The following is a 21,940-nucleotide window of genomic DNA, read 5'->3' as shown; positions in this document are numbered from 1 at the left end:
CCCAAAGTCCAGGGCCCACAGTCTCTTTGCCTTTGTCCTGGCCGCCTCCCGTCCTCTCTCTCCAGCTCAGTCCTTCTGCCTCCCGACTTCCACCAATGACTGGAGGAGGCGGCCCTTTATGGGGAGCGGATGGGCTCCAGCTGCTTCCGGCACTTAACAGGGCCACACCCCTGTGTGGCGGAAGTGCCGGCCGTGCACCCGGAAGCCATCTGTGTCTCGCCGGTCGTCTTCCCCCCGGCACTTCCTGGTGTGGCGGAAGTGCCGGGCTCCCGGGATAATTAGGCACCGGGGCGCCGCCTGGCGGTGGCCACGGGTCCCTACAGGGCTGGGCTTCAAAGCCCTGTACCCGAGGGCCCCCTGCCTAACCAGGACGGACGCCCCACTCCGTCTGGAGGAGGCACTCGCCTCCTCCGGTCCTCCAAGCGTCCGCCGGGCTCCTGCCCGACCGGCAACTGCACGGGATAAACCGGCATCGGGGCGCCGCCTGGCGGTGACCACGGGCCCCTACAGGGAAGGGCTTCCATGCCCTCAACCCATGGCCCCCAACAGAACCAGGACGGACGCCCCCTCGCGGTCTGGAGGAGGCACAAGCCCTCCTCACGTCCTCCTGGGCGTCCCGGCCGGGCTCCAGCCCCGGCCGGGGCCACAATATATATACACACAGTGGTGTGAAAAACTATTTGCCCCCTTCCTGATTTCTTATTCTTTTGCATGTTTGTCACACAAAATGTTTCTGATTATCAAACACATTTAACCATTAGTCAAATATAACACAAGTAAACACAAAATGCAGTTTTTAAATGATGGTTTTTATTATTTAGGGAGAAAAAAAAATCCAAACCTACATGGCCCTGTGTGAAAAAGTAATTGCCCCCTGAACCTAATAACTGGTTGGGCCACCCTTAGCAGCAAGAACTGCAATCAAGCGTTTGCGATAACTTGCATGAACCGCCTTTTTAAGGTCATGCAATAGCATCTCAATTGGATTCAGGTCAGGACTTTGACTAGGCCACTCCAAAGTCTTCATTTTGTTTTTCTTCAGCCATTCAGAGGTGGATTTACTGGTGTGTTTTGGGTCATTGTCCTGTTGCAGCACCCAAGATCGCTTCAGCTTGAGTTGATGAACAGATGGCCGGACATTCTCCTTCAGGATTTTTTGGTAGACAGTAGAATTCATGGTTCCATCTATCACAGCAAGCCTCCCAGGTCCTGAAGCAGCAAAACAACCCTAGACCATCACACTACCACCACCATATTTTACTGTTGGTATGATGTTTTTTTTCTGAAATGCTGTGTTCCTTTTACGCCAGATGTAACGGGACATTTGCTTTCCAAAAAGTTCAACTTTTGTCTCATCAGTCCACAAGTTATTTTCCCAAAAGTCTTGGCAATCATTGAGATGTTTCTTAGCAAAATTGAGACGAGCCCTAATGTTCTTTTTGCTTAACAGTGGTTTGCGTCTTGGAAATCTGCCATGCAGGCCGTTTTTGCCCAGTCTCTTTCTTATGGTGGAGTCGTGAACACTGACCTTAATTGAGGCAAGTGAGGCCTGCAGTTCTTTAGACGTTGTCCTGGGGTCTTTTGTGACCTCTCGGATGAGTCGTCTCTGCGCTCTTGGGGTAATTTTGGTCGGCCGGCCACTCCTGGGAAGGTTCACCACTGTTCCATGTTTTTGCCATTTGTGGATAATGGCTTTCACTGTGGTTTGCTGGAGTCTCAAAGCTTTAGAAATGGCTTTATAACCTTTACCAGACTGATAGATCTCAATTACTTCTGTTCTCACTTGTTCCTGAATTTCTTCGGATCTTGGCATGATGTCTAGCTTTTGAGGTGCTTTTGGTCTACTTCTCTGTGTCAGGCAGCTCCTATTTAAGTGATCTCTTGATTGAAACAAGTGTGGCACTAATCAGGCCTGGGGGTGGCTATGGAAATTGAACTCAGGTGTGATACACCACAGTTAGGTTATTTTTTAACAAGGGGGCAATTACTTTTTCACACAGGGCCATGTAGGTTTGGATTTTTTTTCTCCCTAAATAATAAAAACCATCATTTAAAAACTGCATTTTGTGTTTACTTGTGTTATATTTGACTAATGGTTAAATGTGTTTGATAATCAGAAACATTTTGTGTGACAAACATGCAAAAGAATAAGAAATCAGGAAGGGGGCAAATAGTTTTTCACACCACTTTATATATATATACCAATGTAATAGTTTTGTCACTGTTATGACTGTTGCTGTCAGCAAGGAATTGATTATCATTATTTCTTTCAATCAGGTTCGTATTTGGAGGATGAGTGGTGTTCAAGTTATATTCCGTGTTTGTCAACCGTCGTAAAGATAACAGGTTTCATTCATCGAAGTTCTCACTACCCAAATCGGTACTCGTGAATCTAAGATGTTTAACAGGCATTCCCGGTATTATGTTGTGGATTTGCCTGCGAATATTTAGCGTATGTATGAACTTAATTTAACCTTTCCCAGTCCTGCAAAGTTAGTTCACGTTATCCGCTCGGAGTACATGCATCGAAGCGTCTCAGCTGTACTTGTGCTATCTCAGGCGATCTTGCGATGTCCACGGCCTTATTTAATGTTAGCTCAGACCTGGCAGCCTGTCTATGAACTTAATTTAAACTTTAGATTAACACCATGCTTTGTTTCTGAAGTAGCTGCACTCATGAATATGCTTGTATGTGTTACTTGCTTCATATTCTTTTGCTGCCTTCTCAATTGTGTAATCTGTTTTTTTGTTCAGCGCTCTTTGGGGCTCTTCCTTGTTCTCTACGTACGCCTCCCGCGTAACTTCACCTCACACACAGCAAACGAGCCGCCGGCTATGGCCATATATATGGTCGAAAGTAGGTTCCAGTTATGACCGTTACGCGTAGAATTTCGAAATGAAACCTGCTTAACTTTTGTAAGTAAGCTGTAAGGAATGAGCCTGCCAAATTTCAGCTTTCCACCTACATGGGAATTTGGAGAATTAGTGATGAGTGAGTTAGTGAGTGAGTGAGTGAGTGAGTGAGTGAGTGAGTGAGTGAGTGAGTGAGTGAGTGAGTGAGTGAGTGAGTGAGTCAGTCAGTCAGTCAGTCAGTCAGTCAGTCAGTCAGTCAGTCAGTCAGTGAGGGCTTTGCCTTTTATTAGTATATACATAGATATGCCCCAGTTTTAGGGGCATTTGCATAAACTGTGAATAGCACCTTCTGTGGTTGCCACTTCTGGTTGTCTGTCTGTCTGTCCACATGAAATAATTAGGCTCTCAGTGGGACGACATGCTGAAATCTGGCACACATATCCTTCAAGGGAATTTGTTAGGAAGTTAAATTTGATATAGACATCTCAAATACTATCTGCTCTACCAATTTTTCTAAAATCTCTTACTGAAAAGCATTGAAGAATTTGTGAACTTGTCTATATTAAGAAAAGAAACATTCTGTGTGACTTAAATTAAGGATTAGTTTATGGGTTCAAATTTACTTTGAGAGGGGTCACTTCAGCCTGTATATTTAACACACTCTTTTTACACATCTAACATCTGCTCCTAATGCCAAAATGGATCCCCATTACAAGTAAGTGAAATTCCTTACCTATTCACTGTCACAAACTTTTTAGTTTTATAAATTGGCCATCCAAAAAGATTAGTATTACACAATAAGTGGAAACAAGTGGACAGAATTACCTTTGAGACTTAAAAACTGAACCTTGTTTATAAGTAAATCATTTAGGTAGTCTACTAGAATGAATGCAATACAAGTGGAATGGGTTGATTATTTGAGGAGGCATAGCTTCTGGTCAGTGCTATTTGCAGCTATATTTATAATATGAATATTGTTCAAAGCTTAAATAAAAGTTGATCACTTAAAATTTAAATTGGGTAAAATTTGAACAGTTTGAGAAAACATAACTTATACAAAATGAGTATAATGTGTAAAATAATTCATATTAAACATTATACCATGCAAATACATTTTTTTTACATATTTTTCAAGGGAAAATTACTTTTCACAAATTTTAACACTTTCCATAAGGAACAACTTATTCATAAAGGATGTCTCTACAATCATAAAGAGTTTCTCCCAGTAGCTTCAGTGTAGTATACCTGCATATTGAAAATACAGTACATTTAGGAGGATAATAATAAATTGCATTCCAGAGCTCTAGATAAATGTTAAAGTGGAACATGTCTCTATATTATATTAAAAAATCTTGGGACGAGACAAGAGTTTTTCAGAGAGACGAGACAAGACATTTTCAGAGAGATAATTCAATGTCCCGCAAGACGAATAATAGACAAACAGTAGAAGAAGAAAAGACAAAGAGTAGAAGCCAAAGTAGAACATCGTAAAAGGGTTCAAAAACGTTGGTGCAATTCACATGCAGATCAGGTTAGAGATTATCAAAGTACTAACATTTGAAAGTCTCAAAAAATTATGGCAAAGATCGCATTAGCGCAAACAAACGGAAAATATTACTCAGTGAAATAACGGAACAGCAAAAAGAGATTGAATATCTGGACATAGGTGATATGACAGAAGTATGTAGATATTAGTCGGCTTTAAAGTTTAAGTCGGAGACTTGTAGATCATCTAATTCATGTTGCCATTAGGGAAAAGTAGTGTTTCTTCCCAATGAAGAGGTGTATCCACGAGAAATAAAAGATTTGTTATTTGGTGAAAGTGAGATCCACAAACACTACAGGCAAAATATCTGAATCTACAATAATATGTTCACGTTCGCATCATACAATGCTGAAAACATAGATTTACACGATTCAGAACCATATGCTGTGAGAATCTGTGGTCCTGAAATAATTAAAGCTACTACAAGTTAAATTTTAAAGAAACCACAAATCGGTCAGGTTCATATTTATGATCAAGGAGTAGCGATGCATCATAGAATTGAAAGAGTTAAAAGACCGGACATATTTGAAATTCTACAGCTAATAATGGATAGAAATCCATACGTCCAAAAGTATTGCACTTTACACGAAATTTATCTGAAAAACATGGACAAAGAAGTTTTCTTGGATTTCTATATAAATCCAAAAGATCACACTCGCATATAGAATAAACTGACATGTGACGAATTTTCAGCGATAATAGTTTTGAAAGACGGATTTTCATATTAATGTTGAGTATTGTGTATTGGTTATAAGTATCAAAGACAGAGTTGATATTTGTGTTTATCCAAAAGCACAGCACGATTCGTTGCAAGCTGCAGATCCGGGAATTGACTAGCGTGTAGGGCCCGCATGGGGGTTGGCGAGCGAAACGAACAGGGAGCAGGGCCCCTAGTACATAATGAAACAAATTATATCTGTTATCCTACTATAACCTGCAATATTTCCTGATGGGTTTTCATTCCTCTAGTATGGTTTTCTTACAAACTTGGTCATACAGACCTTTAACCTAATATTTATTATCTCAGAGTACTTTAATATCTACAAATCCTTTAGCTTAACCAAAAATTTTTCAAAACCAGCAGACAACCTTCCAGATTCTTTACCTTGACAGCTACGTCCACCTGAAGCAAGAGTATATCCTGTTGGTGGGCATGTGCACTGGAAACTGCCAGGAACATTGATGCAGCGATAAGTACAGATATGACCACCATTTGGAAGAGCACATTCATCAATATCTAGTTCATAAGGAAGACAAATTATTTTAAGTAATTCATGTGTATTCATTGTTATAAAGAAGTGTCTCAATACACATTTCAGTAAACAATCAAAATATCAAAACGATCCAATTCATTTAAATTCTTAAACAAGCTTCTTTGTCACCAAAACTTTGTGCCTTTTTTTTCAAAGGAAAAATAAGACAAGGACAGAAACTTCAATAAACTGAGTAATTCGGAGCTACTTGCTTTTGACTTTTTGTTGTTTAACTAAATGGAAGAGTGGGGCAGATGCACAAGTAAAACTTAAACCATTAAGTGATCAAAACAATTAGATTTTTGTAGTTTAAGAAATGTAATTATATTTAAAACTATTAAAACATGTTAAATAAGTATTATTTGCAACATCATTTGTAAAATGCAACAGAAAGCTGTGTGCAAATCTAAACATTACACTTGACTGGAGCCAATTAATCACAACATGCAAAAAAAAACTCACATAAAAAGGAAATCGAGTACATTTTCTCAAATTATTCTGCTATATATTTAGTCTTTAGAAAGACTTTAGAAATTCAGCTGAAAGCAAAAGAACTCCAGCATTAGTTTGAACCTAATGGTGGAATACTGTTAAGTTTAATATTATTTCCATTTTTTAAATTTAAAATAAAAAAAGACTTTTCTTTTACCTTCACAAGTAATTCCATCCACATCACTCAACTGGTATCCACGGCGACAGTAACACTGGTATGAGCCATAAACATTAGCACATTCCTGGCTACAGGGATTGGTATCACATTCATTCACATCTAAGAAAAGTAAAATACAATTAAAAATGGGTGAATATGAGGACAGCTTTTAATACCTCTAGAAAAATAAAACATATACTGTGTATCTTATTGACCAGATGAGTCAGATGAGATGACAGGTAAAAATGTGGTACTATTGGTTACAGAGTCAACAGATACAAACATTTACAATAACAATGCACTAAATTATCTGAAAATGTTCAGGTAGTGCCTTATTTTGGGTGTTTTTTTAAATGTGACTGCTATTTTCAAATACATTGATACACTAAGATTAAGAAATAATGGAGCTTGAGATACCTGTTTATCCACCACTAACGCTCTAAGATGACTTTATTTATAGCACCAGGTACCGTAAAAACTTGTCTTTTTCCTGCAACTCAAAGAGTACTTACAGAGTAACAAATATTTAGAAATGATAGAAAATTTCTAATACACATTTTGCTGATATCAAACAGCATTTCATATTAATAAGATAAAAATGTGTTTTAATAAGCCTGTACAGCATAACCTCTATGTACAGGTAGGCTATGACATACATGTTAGGTAACATATAATAATTATCATCATCATCATCATAACAGTAATCCATCCACCCATTCTTTTTCCAAACCCGCTTTATCTTGAGCAGGGTTGAAGAGGAGGCAAGTTGACAAAAATAAAAACAATTCCCATTATTACTACTACTAACCCATTTCAATTCAAAAGAATACAGTTTCCTGTAAAATTGTGTTTCACATTGATTATCAACCAAAGTTAAAATCTGGAATTGATCTACACCAGGAATCTTTGTAACTCAAGGCAATTTTATGTAACATGTTCAAGATTAAGCAGCTTCAGTAAACTATAGGAACAATATTAGTCACTGGTATAAAAAATACCAATATCCTATACAAAAAAGTAATTAGCTACATAGTATATTCTAATACATCTGACTAACCAACAGCACTATAGCTGAGGCCTATTGTCTTAGAAAATGTCCTAGGTAAATCTGAATAACATGAGTAAAATGTTTAATCAATATGTAATGGAAGAATAAGTCAAATAAAAACTGCAAACAAACAGAAACAATAAGACAATGAAATGCAGTGAAATCAAACACACAAATGATGATTGAACAAAAAACTTAGGAGCCTAAATAGACTAAATGGCATCAGGTTACTGCTATGCAATTGCAGATGCAGGTGGAATATATGGCCATAAGAAAACTGCAAGTGACAACTGCAGACAGATGCAAAAGAAAAGACATTGTAACGGGCATGTACTGTAAAAGATTATTATTATTATTATTAATTTAACTACTAAAACTAAACTTTCCCAATATTCAGCCAGTACTGACAGGAAATCATTTATACTTTCATGATGCCATGTAAATTACCTTCACAATTTCTTTTATCTGTGCCAAGTTTGAAGCCAGTAGTACAACTACAATAGTAAGATCCTGGTAAGTTTTCACATTTATGAGCACAGAGTCGTCCAGGGTAGCGTCTGCATTCATTTATATCTAAAAAAAAAAATGTAATATTAATTTATGAATAACATTTGCTGAGGATTTATTATTTTTATTTAACTTTTGCCTCCCATTTAAAATTGCAAAATAATAAATGCATTATTTTTATTTGACTTTTAAAAAGCAATTACTCTTTTGGAATTGTATTCTAAATAACAAACATTCATGTAAATATAATGATATTATTGATTCGTTCACTTTTAAATGTCTTATAGGGTAAATACAGTATATTGTTATTTGGAATACATGCATTTCATGTGTGTTACGTGTCTACAAAGATCTGGGTAAGTGTAGGCTGAAAGGAAATGTGAGAATGCAAGAAATGCAACACATACCTAAAGCAGAAACTTTTTCCATGTTATACTAATAATGATGTGAAGTGTATAATGTGTGAAGACTTTAGTCCAAATATCAAATAAACATGTGAGCTTTTATTCAAGAATATAAACGAAGAAAAAAATAAAAGCATTTGATATACATGTGGCTGTCAATGAGTTAAAAACTCAAGCTCAAATGTCAATTGACAGGAAGCTTATACGTATTCTTGAATGGTGCTGTTACCTTATAACCCAAAGGTCCTGAATTCGAGACCGGGTGCTCTGCATTTTGAGTAGTGAGCTGCTATTATTATTATTATTATTATTATTATTATTATTATTATTTCTACACCATTAGCACGACGCTGCCAGATCTAAACACTAGTGTGGCGAATTGATTGTGTACTAAAATGACTATAGCTGCAGGTGGATTTCCCATTATACTTATGGTGCCAATCAGAGTTGCGTTGCGGTGCAGCGGTCTATCAGCCAGCGAAAGCGCTGTGAAGAAGCTGTCTGTTGTTACGGTCCTGCCTTTGTTGAGCCTGATAGCGGTCACAGGACATTGTATCTTTGATTGCTGGTTCAACAATTAGTTCTGACAGGTATCAGCTACAGCACCCACTGTATTCATCACTGCTCTTGTGAAAAGAATGGAAATGCCATCAACTTAAAGAGGAATAGGCAAGTTCATTGTATCACGTGAATATCACTGGGAGAATAAAACTGAATAATAAAAAAACAAGTGCTTACTTTTACAAGTAGCCAAAATTTACACTGGGTGTTACAGACTCAAATCAAATGCATGTTTTTATTATATGATAGTAATAATAATAATAGCAGCTCACTACTCAAAATGCAGAGTGCCCGGTCTTGAACCTGGGACCTTTGGGTTATAAGGCACCGGATTTTACCTTTACACAATTCAACAACATGTATAAAGTCCCTATTGATTGACATTTGAGCTTGAGTTTTTAACTCACTGACAGCCACATGTAAATCAAATGCTTTTTTTTGTTCCGTTATATTCTTGAATAAAAGCGCACGTGTTTAGTCTTCACACATTATATACACTGCTTCAGGTATGTGTTCAGCATTTCTTGCATTTCCTTTTATCCTGCACTTACCCGGATCTTTGTAGACACGGAACACTCATGAAATGCATGTATCCCAAATAACGATAAACTGTATTATTTACCCCTATACAACTCCAGGCACCCCACCTCACATGCATAAAAGGAGTCTTGGCATGAGTTGCGAGAACTTTTTGAGCTCTGTCAAGGCAGGGGATGGGACAGCAGGTTAGTTCTTGCTTGTGCTGATTGACACATTTACAAAACAAAAGACGCTGATGGAGAGGTGCGAAGAGATTTAAGATGGGCCAGGATTACAAGTTTTTTCATAGGCTTCAGGGATTCTATTGCTGAACAAATTGGATTTCTTTTTGGATCATTGGGCCTTTTCTTTTATTAAAAGTTCAGCCAAGAACTAAAAGCATCCTGTGCTTATAACCTATGGCGCTGAGGATAGAATGGATGATCAACAAGGGGTCCTCAAGTAATTGTCTTAGCACCTTCTGCTTCACACTATGTCCAGTGGGGGATGGTCGTCTTTTGGTCTTGGAACCCCTGCAAATTTTATTTGTTTTTCTCCAGCTAAACTTATTTTTCTTCTGTCCTCCCAGCAACCCGACCTTATCATTTTACTTATCTTTAGAGACTTAGAATACAATATTATATTCAAGGACTCTAATTTTCATTATTATTCATTATTGTTCTTGCCTAATTTAACTTGTTTTTCTGTTGTTGTAACTGTTTCTTTGACATCTTGTAAAGCACTTTGAGATACACTCTGTATATGAAAATGTTCTATAGAAATACATGTTGTTATGCATATCAGACTTTAAACACATTTCTAAGATGTGCAATCTGCAGATGTTTTCTGAGGGCTCTGTGGTCATTATGGTGCACAGGAAGAGAAATAAACAGTCCTGGTGAATAATTTTGTTGACTAAAAAACCTGCAGAAAACCAAGGAGATGGATATGGACTTCAGGAAGAGCAAGGTTTCACTGATTCCAGTTTTCTTTCAGGGAGCATTAGCTGAGGTGGACTAGCTACATAAGCACATGGGAACATACCAGGACAGAAATCTGTCTGGAAACTCTGAATCTATATACAAAAAGGCAGTGTTGACTGATTTTCTGAGGTAGCTCAGGTCCTAGTAGTGTACGTGAATACTACCTATGTTAGGTCAATATATATTTGGAATTATCTGTTTTAAGCATTGCAATTTTGGGACAGTAACGTAAGTGCAAAAGATGCCAATAGGTTTCACCAGTTGTTCTGGGCACTATTCTGGATTATGGAAACAGAAACAGACAGGAGGAACTGCTGACTATAATGAGTAATGTCTCATACGCTGTGCATAACACATTGATCAATCTTTGGAGCATCACAATATAATACCTGCAAAAACTGTTTTTCTACTATTCATTCATATTGCATATTGATGTTGGGGGTGGAATGCAAATTGAAACAAAGGCTTGACTGGCCTGGGAGTAGTGCAGCCAATCTTAAAACATTGAAAATGTAAAATTGGTTTGGGAGAAGAATGGGAGAGCTGGATTACGGCGTTAACCTCAGGAGGACTTCTGATGTCATCACATGTTATTTAATTTTTAAATAGTCTCACCAAGACTTTGCCCTTAAACATTGGCAGTTAGTTAATCCAGCATTGACATATGCTGCTTTATGCTATATGGCAACCTCTACCTGGTATTCGGAGCTGGGAAAGTAAACTGAGTGGCACAAAGGAAAATGAATGCCTTCTGTACCTAAAAATTTAAATTCAGAAATGCTAAAGGATATATTTCAAATTTGCATTTTTCAGAACTGAATTACTTTAAACCTTGTTTTACTTTTATACACAAAATATGCCAGCTGCAATTAAAAAGCAAAACATGTAGTGCCACCCTTTTTCCCTAAGGCATGTCTACAGCAATGAATATGCATGAAAATGAAACAATGGTAATTAGGTAAGTCCAAGAAGCAAAGCAAAAAATGAAAAATAACTTGTAAAATACTAATAAAACCATTAAAGACATCAGCCTTACTGACATTTTTAGGCATAAACTTAAACCTATCCTCATTTCCACCATAGGCTTCATCAAATAATTCTACTCACACAGTTACAACTGTCTTCTCTTTTTTCTTCTAAAGAAAAATGTCAAAAACATTTAACTGCAAATGTTAAACTTTTTGTGGTTAAAGTTATTTCTTAGAAAAAGGATAAACCAAAGGTGTGTTTTTGATGTGAAAAAATGACTCACCAAGGCAAGTTCGGCTGATGCTATCAAAATAATAGCCAACACTGCACTCACAGCGATATGTCCCTGGAGAATTGATACAAATGTGGCCTTCCCCACAAGGCTGTGTTGAGTCTGAACACTCATCAATATCTGATATGAAAAGAATTGACAGAATTGTATGGAGATGAAAAAAGAAATGAGTAATAACCAAGAGGTTCATTGATGAAATGTCATATTCACTTAGCAAATACTGCATGTAGCACATAATGTGTGTATATATTTAGTACCTAGTCAAATTATTTATTTTTGTCAACTTTTTCACATATTATTGTATTACAGTATTCAATCTTTTCATATCTAATTAAGATTTTTTTCCCATATAAATTAAAACGTTTAAATGTAAAAGTGAAAAGAGAATTACTTGTATGTTTGTCACTATACTTGCAATTTTACAAACAAATAATTTTAATACTTAATTATTTACTAATTAAAATTTTAATAATGTAAAACATCAGTTACATTAAATAAAATGACTTGCACTGGCAGCAATGAACTTCTGCAATATTAAATTTTTGAATAACATTTACTGATATAAAAGAAGTTACTGCAAGGCTGTGAGATTGGGAAAACACAACATTAATACAGCTATTTTGTTTTTTTTTTTCATCACTAACCAACACAGAAATGAGATGTAGGATTGAAACATAAAACTTAGCAATGTGAGAAGAACTGGAAGAGTACATTTTCACATAGTAACAACTTGTAAAGAAATATTGTAAATTGAATATTGTTTTGTCTTGAACTATACATTTAGAAGCAATATTTTATCTACTGTATATACCTATATATATAAAAGTCAATGTGTGTATGTATGTTCCAGCATCACATCCGAATGGCTGGAGAGATTTTCATGAAACTTGGCACACATGTTCCTCATTGGTCGGCTAAAAATACTGTAGGGTGAAATCAGCCGTAACCCACCCCCTTCTGGGTTGGGTGGGGGGTGATCTTGCGGTCTTGTATGCATGTTATCACCCAGTTGACACTCGGAATGACCACCAAAGGGCGAACTGGAGGTGACTGCGAGCATTCTTTATGTTTGTGCCACCACCGCGCCCCTGTTGCTTTTCAAATTAAATACAGTTGGCCGGTTCCGAGCATCAACTGGATGATAACATACATACAACACTGCAAGACAAGCACATTAGTGAGTCTTTATCCATCCATCCATTATCCAACCCACTATATCCTAACTGCAGTGTCACAAGGGTCTGCTGGAGCCAATCCCAGCCAACACAGGGCGCAAAGAAGGTAACAAACCCCGGGCAGGGCACCAGCACACCACAGAAAACCCACGCGCACACCACAGAAAATGCAAACGCCATGCAGGTAGGACCCGGGAAGCGAACCCAGGTTTATTGTTTATTAATTTATTTTTAAAGTTGTGTTTTTTTTAATTGTTTTTCTCAAACAATAAAAAAACCCTTTATTTTCCTCCTGGGAAACGCTGGGTATTTCAGCTAGTATTTTATATATATATATATATATATATATATATAAATATATATATATATATATACACACACACACAGTGGGTACGGAAAGTATTCAGACCCCCTTCAATTTGTTACTCTTTGTTATATTGCAGCCATTTGCTCAAATCATTTAAATTAATTTTTTTTCCTCATTAATGTACACACAGCACCCCATATTGACAACAAAAAAAAAAAAATTTTGAAATTGTTGCAGATTTATTAAAAAAGAAAAACTGAAATATCACATGGCTCTAAGTATTCAGACCCTTTGCTCAGTATTTAGTAGAAGCACCCTTTTGAGCTAATACAGCCATGAGTCTTCTTGGGAAAGATGCAACAAGTTTTTCACACCTGGATTTGGGGATCCTCTGCCATTCCTCCTTGCAGATCCTCTCCAGTTCTGTCATGGTTGGATGGTAAACGTTGGTGGACATCCATTTTTAGGTCTCTCCAGAGATGCTCAATTGGGTTTAAGTCAGGGCTCTGGCTGGGCCATTCAAGAACAGTCACAGAGTTGTTGTAAAGCCACTCCTTCGTTATTTTAGCTGTGTGCTTAGAGCATTGTCTTGTTGGAAGGTAAACCTTCGGCCCAGTCTGAAGTCCTTAGCACTCTGGAGAAGGTTTTCGTCAAGGATATCCCTGTACTTGGCCACATTCATCTTTCCTTCGATTGCAACCAGTCGTCTTGTCCCTGCAGCTGAAAAACACCCCCACAGCATGATGCTGCCACCGCTATGCTCCACTGTGGGGACTGTATTGGACAAGTGATGAGCAGTGCCTGGTTGTCTCCACACATACCGCTTTTAATTAAGGCCAAAAAGTTCTATCTAAAGATGAATGCGGCCAAGTACAGGGATATCCTGGACAAAAACCTTCTCCAGAGTGCTAAGGACCTCAGACTGGGCCGAAGGTTTACCTTCCAACAAGACAATAACCCTGAGCACACAGCTAAAATAACGAAGGAGTGGCTTCACAACAACTCTGTGACTATTCTTGAATATCCCAGCCAGAGCCCTGACTTAAACCAAATTGAGCATCTCTGGAGAGACATAAAAATTTCTGTCCACCAACGTTTACCATCCAACCTGACAGAACTGGAAAGGATCTGCAAGGAGGAATGGCAGAGGATCCCCAAATCCAGGTGTGAAAAACTTGTTGCATCTTTCCCAAGAAGACTCATGGCTGTATTAGCTCAAAAGGGTGCTTCTACTAAATACTGAGCAAAGGGTCTGAATACTTAGAGCCATGTGATATTTCAGTTTTTCTTTTTTAATAAATCTGCAACAATTTCAAAAATTTTTTTTTTTGTCTGTCAATATGGGGTGCTGTGTGTACATTAATGAGGAAAAAAATTAATTTAAATGATTTGAGCAAATGGCTGCAATATAACAAAGAGTGAAAAATTGAAGGGGGTCTGAATACTTTCCGTACCCACTGTATATATACAGTTGCTATTCATAAAATTAGAATATCATGACAAAGTTGATTTATTTCAGTAATTCCATTCAAAAAGTTAAACTTGTATATTAGATTCATTCATTACACACAGACTGATGTATTTCAAATGTTTATTTCTTTTAATTTTGATGATAATAACTGACAACTAATGAAAGTCCCAAATTCAGTATCTCGGAAAATTATAATATCAATTAAGACCAATGCAAAAAAAGGATTTTTAGAAATGTTGGCCAACTGAAAGGTATGAACATGAAAAGTATGAGCATGTACAGCACTCAATATTTAGTTGGGGGCTCCTTTGGCCTGTGGATTACTGCAGCGTGGCATGGAGTCAATCAGTCTGTGGCACTGCTCAGGTGTTATGAGAGCCCAAGTTGCTCTGATAGTGGCCTTCAGCTCTTCTGAATTGTTGGGTCTGGCGTATTGCATCTTCCTCTTCACAACACCCCATAGATTTTCTATGGGGTTAAGGTCAGGCGAGTTTGCTGGCCAATCAAGAACAGGAATACCATGGTCCTTAAACCAGGTACTGGTAGTTTTGGCACTTTGTGCAGGTGCCAGGTCCTGTTGGAAAATGAAATCTGCATCTCCATAAAGTTCGTCAGCAGCAGGAAGCATGAAGTGCTCTAAAACTTCCTGGTAGATGGCTGCGTTGACCTTGGACCTCAGAAAACACAATGGACCAACACCAGCAGATGACATGGCACCCCAAACCATTACTGACTGTGGAAACTTTACACTGGACCTCAAGCAACGTGGATTCTGTGCCTCTCCTCTCTTCCTCCAGACTTTGGGACCTTGATTTCCAAAGGAAATGCAAAACTTACTTTCATCAGAGAACATAACTTTGGACCACTCAGCAGCAGTCCAGTCGAGACGCTTCTGACGCTGTCTCTTGTTCAAGAGTGGCTTGACACAAGGAATGCGACAGCTGAAACCCATGTCTTGTATACGTCTGTGCATGGTGGCTCTTAAAGCACTTACTCCAGTTGCAGTCCACTCTTTGTGAATCTCCCCCACAGTTTTGAATGGGTTTTGTTTCACAATCCTCTCCAGGGTGCAGTTATCCCTATTTCTTGTACACTTTTTTCTACCACATCTTGTCCTTCCCTTCGGCTCTCTATTAATGTGCTTGGACACAGAGCTCTGTGAACAGCCAGCCTCTTTAGCAATGACCTTTTGTGTCTTGCACTCCTTGTGCAAGGTGTCAATGGTCGTCTTTTGTACAACTGTCAAGTCAGCAGTCTTCCCCATGATTGTGTAGCCTACAGAACTAGACTGAGAGACCATTTAAAGGCTTTTGCAGGTGTTTTGAGTTAATTAGCTGATTAGAGTGTGACACCAGGTGTCTTCAATATTGAACCTTTTCACAATATTCTAATTTTCCGAGATGCTGAATTTGGGACTTTCATTAGTTGTCAGTTATAATCATCAAAATTAAAAGAAATAAGCATTTGAATTACGTCAGTCTGTGTGTAATGAATGAATCTAATATACAAGTTTCACTTTTTGAATGGAATTACTGAAATAAATCAACTTTGTCATGATATTCTAATTTTATGACCGGCACCTATATATATATATATATATATATATATATATATATATATATATATATACAGGTCAAGTCAATGTATGTATGTATGTTCCAGAATCATTTCCAAACAGCTGGAGTGATTTTCATCAAAATTGGTACACACGTTTCTCATTGGTCAACTAAAATACTGTAGGGTGAAATCAACCCTAACCCACCCCCTTCTTTGGGGTGATCTTGCAATCCTGTATGCATGCTATCATCCAGTTGACACTCAGAACGACCACAAGAGATTGTGAACTGGAGGCGACTGCGAGCATTCTTTATGTTTGAGCATCATTTGCTTTTGAAATTAAATAGAGTTGACCGGGTTGGCATCCCAACTATTTTTGGGACTCATTCTGTCTTTGTGACTTGAGCCGTCATATATATCTTATATATAAAGCAGTCTGTAACAATCTTGTGGTCTTGTATGTATGTTATCATCCAGAATGTTTCTGGTGTGCTCCGTAAAAGCAACCAACAGTTTTAACATGAAAAATATGTAGTATTATTTGTTTGTTATTTAATTTTTGTTTTTGTTAACTATATTTTCATCTTGCATTATTCTTATTGTAACAATGTTGTAGTGGTAATGGTATTAAATTAACCTAATAATAATATTAATTTAATTGACTTTTTTTACGTCATCAAAAATTCTGCATGTAAAAACGTATTATTACACCACAAAAGAAAAACTAATCCGTCAAAAAACATTAAAAAAGGTTTTGCTTTTCCCATCATTTTTACACTACTTTGAATGTATTCCATGATTATATTTTGATTAAAATATTATATTGTATATAAGTAAGCAATTTTATTTTTTTATCTACCATAAACATCCTATATTTATTTTGTGGGTTTGTGATTTTTGTTTATTCATTAATGAACTAAATGTCATTTGTTTCGCAACATCATAGCTAATGTGTTGGTGTTACAATTTTTTGTAAAAAAGAAACAGGATTTTTTTTTAATACGTTCATAATCAAAAAACAAATTTAATTAACTTATCAAAATCAAAGGTAAAGTATAAACCAAATGTACATATAATATTTATTTATATAGGTAAAATATTTAACGTTTAATTGATTGTAAAACAATTTAAACTTGAAGAGACTTATTGGAGATTCGGTCTTGTATGTCTGTTATCATCCACTTGATGCTCGGAACGTTTGGACAATCATTGAAAATTGCTGGGATCAATTTGGACACAGCCTGTTTCTCACATGGACAACTTTATATGGCATATTCAAAGGTAGGAAGTCCTAAGAACATTTATATATTGGCTAAAGACAGAAAAACTAAAAACACTGTATATAACAAGGCACTTCAGTAAACAGCATAAGGACATTAGTAAGTCTTCAAATTTTTTTTTATTTATTTTTATTTATAAAGTGTTTTTTTAATTATATTTTTCTCAAACAATTAAAAAAAAATAAAACACTTTATTTTCCTCCCGGGCTAGGCTGGGTATTTCAGCTAGTAGATTATAAAAACTTTTACACAATTTCAGTTTAAAGTGGGAAGCTACATACCCACACAGCGAGTCCCATCCTCTTTGAGATGATAGCCTCTGCCACAGTTGAGTGCATTACGATGGCATGAGAAGGACCCAACTGTGTTAAGGCAACTCTGCCCAGTAGGACAAGGGTTACTGGAGCCAACACACTCATTGATATCTAAAAAGACACATAAAATATAACTATATTTGTAAATATTAAGTAAGATAAAGTCCCATGTAAAAATACAAAATGTTTCTTCCACCATGTCATAGATATTTCATCATTTATTGAAAGCTATATTGTTGATTACACCACTGTATGTGAAACTGTATTATATCTTCAATTTCTACTGTAGTTTCACAATGGTCATTGTAGTAATATGTTTAATCAAACTGAACAACAAAGATATCATAATGTACTCAAATATGAACTGAATATTGCTGTGGATCAAAATAATGAAAGAAATCCCCAGATTTTAAATAAACCGCAAAATTATTAGCCAGCTAAAAAGTCTATTCATGTTATCTTTCATACAACAGCGTACTTGGCCATTGAATACTCTGAAACAATAATTTATTTCTTGGCAGAATTTGGTTCAGATGGATTTCAGTATTATGTATAACTGGAAAATAATATTTTTAAAGGTGGTTTTATTAATGCATTACTTACCAATGCAGTTTCCTAATGCATCTTGAATGAAACCATTTCCACATTGTGTCTTTGGCCGACAACGAAAAGAACCTTGTGTGTTCTGACACACAAAGTCTGGTGCACAGTTGTGAGTTCCTATCTCACATTCATCGATGTCTGATAAAACATAACATTTTTGAGGTTAATATGGAAGTGGCAGAACCTCAAATGTCTACCATTCTGTATGTAGAGGCTTTTCTTTTAAAATTACGTATATGAAAAATAAATAAAATAGTGTAGTCACTGATTAGCCAGAAACAAAATGTATTCTACTGATGTGTAGACCAGTAGCATACAGGGTTGTGTATTCACTACTTCCATCTCTGGCTTACTATGTAATTTACATTTAGTGGCTGTAGTTTGACAGCCTTCAGATCTTCCCACATAACTTCAGAACTAAAGCAAGAAAGGTCATATCTGTAGACAATGATACCTAAAGCAGACAAGCACCAATGGATAATGTATACATTTAAGAGAAAGAATAGGCAAGAATAAAAGTTCAAGTGGTTTTAAACATTATATTGTATTGTGCACCGAATCAGTTAAGTATGTCAACAACAGCCCTACTGGACTTTTTACACTCTGGAATAAATACAGAATGGATCACAATCCAAAGTATATCTTACAAATTAAACAGGCTAAAGAGGACTCACACAACTGGTACAGAATAACACAACACATACAGTGAGTATATTAACAGCTGAGTAGCAACGGTGATGACAGTATATCAGACAGCATAAATCATTGTCCTAGGACTTTCGTAGCTAACAAACCAAAGAAGTTTTAATTCCTGTTAGTATAAACAGTTGCTGGTTAGCTACAGAGGAAAAATACTTGCCACTGGAGGTCTGGGAATAATATTTGGCTTGATTAATCCAGGTTCTCACTGATTAATGGTGATGAAAGGACAAGGATATAATGAAAATTCTATGTAACAATGTATCCAGCCTGCTAAATATTAGCAATACAGGTTTACAGTGGCAGAGTACTAGCATAAAGTACTATATATTTTACATGTGATATGACTACAGAATCACTTGAACAATACAGGTTATCTGGTGAGCTTCTCCATTTAAGGAGCAAATGTAAAATGACCATGCACTTTATAATACATCCATTCTGCAATTTTCAATTTACTGTAAATGGAGGTGTGGTTAAGTAATACTATCAACTTATGGAAAAATTGAAAAGGTAGGATATAAAAATATAGGACCTAATTTCATGATTTACATAAACATTTCAAAATGTATACATATTTTTCACCCTTAACAGTACTTTCATACATTTAAAGCCAAGCTAAAAAATAAGAACCTAATTTATTTATACAATTTCGGCATTAAGATAGAGTAGTTAGCACATAAAACCTAAGATGAGCCAACCATGATAATTATTATTTTAAAACATTTTATATCAAAAATGAAGCACATCATTAATTTTGTTATTTGAGTAGTCAGACTTCTGTGGCATTTAAACAAAAAAAAAAACACTTATTATTCAATGAATACATTACCTATTTAAAAGACAAAATACATATTTGGATTTAAATATGTGCTTGCTGTTTAGGAAATATATTGTACTTTCTTATCTGACTATACTACAGTGGTTTTTGTCATGTACATACATTTCTTATACATACACATGCCATAAACTGCCTTATTTAATGGAATCAACAAAGAAAAGACTTGACAAAACCAACCTTGGCATTTATTGCTGTCAGTTAGTTCATACCCTGTTCCACAGCTAACTACCCGCTGACAGCGATAGGATCCAAGTGTATTGATGCAGCCCTCACCAGGCAGGCAATGATGGGAACCCAATAAGCATTCATTTATATCTGAATAAAAAAATTAATATGTTTATTTGAGTTCAGGAATTTGCATCTCATCTAAAGAAAAGCCAAGCAAAATGACACCTTTTATTGGCTAACTAAAACGATTACAATATGAACTCGAAAGCTTGCATATTGTAATCTTTTTAGTTAGCCAATAAAAGGTGTCATTTTGCTTGGCTTTTCTCTACATTCATAATGGCTAACACGGTACAACACCCTAGTACTACATCTCATCTAAAAACACCACTAAACAGCATTGATAAAAGAGGTTACAGTATTTACATTGCCTTAAGCCTTATAAGTCACCTATATTATGTTCCATATTGCCATATGCTTATGAAAACTAAAAGTACAGTATAGTTAATAATGACTAGAAGGTCCCAGGAAAAAAAACTAATTCACTCTCACCTTCACAACTGCGCCCATCTGGTTTGAGTTTGTATCCTTCAAAACAAGAGCAGGATGCTCCAGATTCCGTAATCAAGCATCGCTGTGAACATTGTCCTGCTCCTGAAACAAAAAAGGTATTAAAGACAAGACAAATGTTCTTGTATATAATGATAAAAAAGAAAATATGGCTAAATATTAATACATTTAATCACAAAATATTAGTGAAAGTGTTATTAGTGTTGCTAATATTTAAGTGACCTTGACACCAAATGAGAGGTGTCAAGAGGTCATACATTTCTATATACAGTACTATACACTGTAGCTATAAGTTGGCAATGAAAATGACAAAAGATTGTTAAACAAAATGGTCTGTTTTCTTTCACATCCTCAACCCAAAGCCACATTGTGCACACTTTTATGTATAGTCACATGCAGAAAAAAAAACAAATATAAGAAAGGAGATGTAATGCAGTCCATAAATCATCTGACATAGAAGGAATGGGACACATACAAGTCACTACTTGTGCCAGCATCCCTAGGCTAAAGGTTCTAAAATTTACCAGTGTTAGAATGTTAATGAATAATTTCTGATGATGGACACATAATAAAAATAATAAGAAATGCTTATTCTGGTTAATGCTTTTCAGAAGTGTGGCAAGGGGCAAGAACATGTGCCACAGCATAATATAACAAGATCTAGAGTGCAAGGAGGAATTTGGTATTTTTATTGGTTTTGTATAGTTGGAAGTAATGTCAGTGTGTCAGATATTTCATCCGGGAGCATTTCTTGCCTAGAAAGCTCCTGACTCCCTCCTGCCTTGTACTTGTTAAAAGCAAGTAAAAAAAAAATGAATGGCCAGAGGAATGGAATAATATTCAGTCACATTTCAGGAAATGAGCATTGAGTCAAATGATAACATGATGTTGGTGATGAAGATATTTTTGTGAAAAAATGAATCACTCATGAAAATACTAATAGCATACTATCTACTAAAATGAAGACAAGCAATGGTGAATTCAAACCAGCCTATCTTGACATGTATTGTATTCAATAGCTGGAAGAACTCTACCATGATATTTGCATGATCTGTAAAATTTATGCACTCTTTTTTATTTAAGTCTCTTAAAAACACTCAAATGAGATGGATCTAGTGGACCTGCTGCCTAAATGTATAAGCCTTGTTATCGTGTATTTTTTTACTTTAACCTCAGACACATTAAATTTTGCAGCTGCTAGGTGGCAGCATGGCAGTGCAACTGACCAGTCTCAAATAATTTCTTTTTAGCTTTGCTGCTAAGACAACAGTGAGATGGATCTCTCCAGGACAGTGAGATTTTTTTTTAATAATATTTTTTAATGTCCTGCTCTGTGAATAAATGTATGAGTAAGGGGGTGGTGGCTTCTAG

The 21,940-nt window shown here is 36.4% G+C and overlaps 1 protein-coding gene across 2 annotated transcripts in view; it reads right to left on the bottom strand.

Annotated features, from left to right (window-relative positions):
- fbln1 (fibulin 1) overlaps positions 1-21,940 on the bottom strand; it is a 160,460-nt gene that overhangs the window by 49,412 nt on the left and 89,108 nt on the right. For both annotated transcript variants that reach the window (XM_039769389.1, XM_039769390.1), the window contains exons 6-13: positions 20,552-20,653; positions 20,009-20,146; positions 18,292-18,429; positions 17,656-17,799; positions 11,576-11,704; positions 7,797-7,922; positions 6,302-6,421; positions 5,505-5,636 (exon numbers count right to left, since the gene is read on the bottom strand). In XM_039769389.1, the coding sequence (XP_039625323.1) occupies positions 5,505-5,636; positions 6,302-6,421; positions 7,797-7,922; positions 11,576-11,704; positions 17,656-17,799; positions 18,292-18,429; positions 20,009-20,146; positions 20,552-20,653 (1,029 nt within the window). The remainder of the gene's footprint in view (positions 1-5,504; positions 5,637-6,301; positions 6,422-7,796; positions 7,923-11,575; positions 11,705-17,655; positions 17,800-18,291; positions 18,430-20,008; positions 20,147-20,551; positions 20,654-21,940) is intronic.

Source organism: Polypterus senegalus, chromosome 11 (genome assembly GCF_016835505.1).
Source record: "Polypterus senegalus isolate Bchr_013 chromosome 11, ASM1683550v1, whole genome shotgun sequence".
Taxonomy (NCBI): Eukaryota; Metazoa; Chordata; class Cladistia; order Polypteriformes; family Polypteridae; genus Polypterus; species Polypterus senegalus.
Note: the sequence above shows the minus strand (reverse complement) of the source record. Positions and strands in the feature narration are given on the sequence as shown.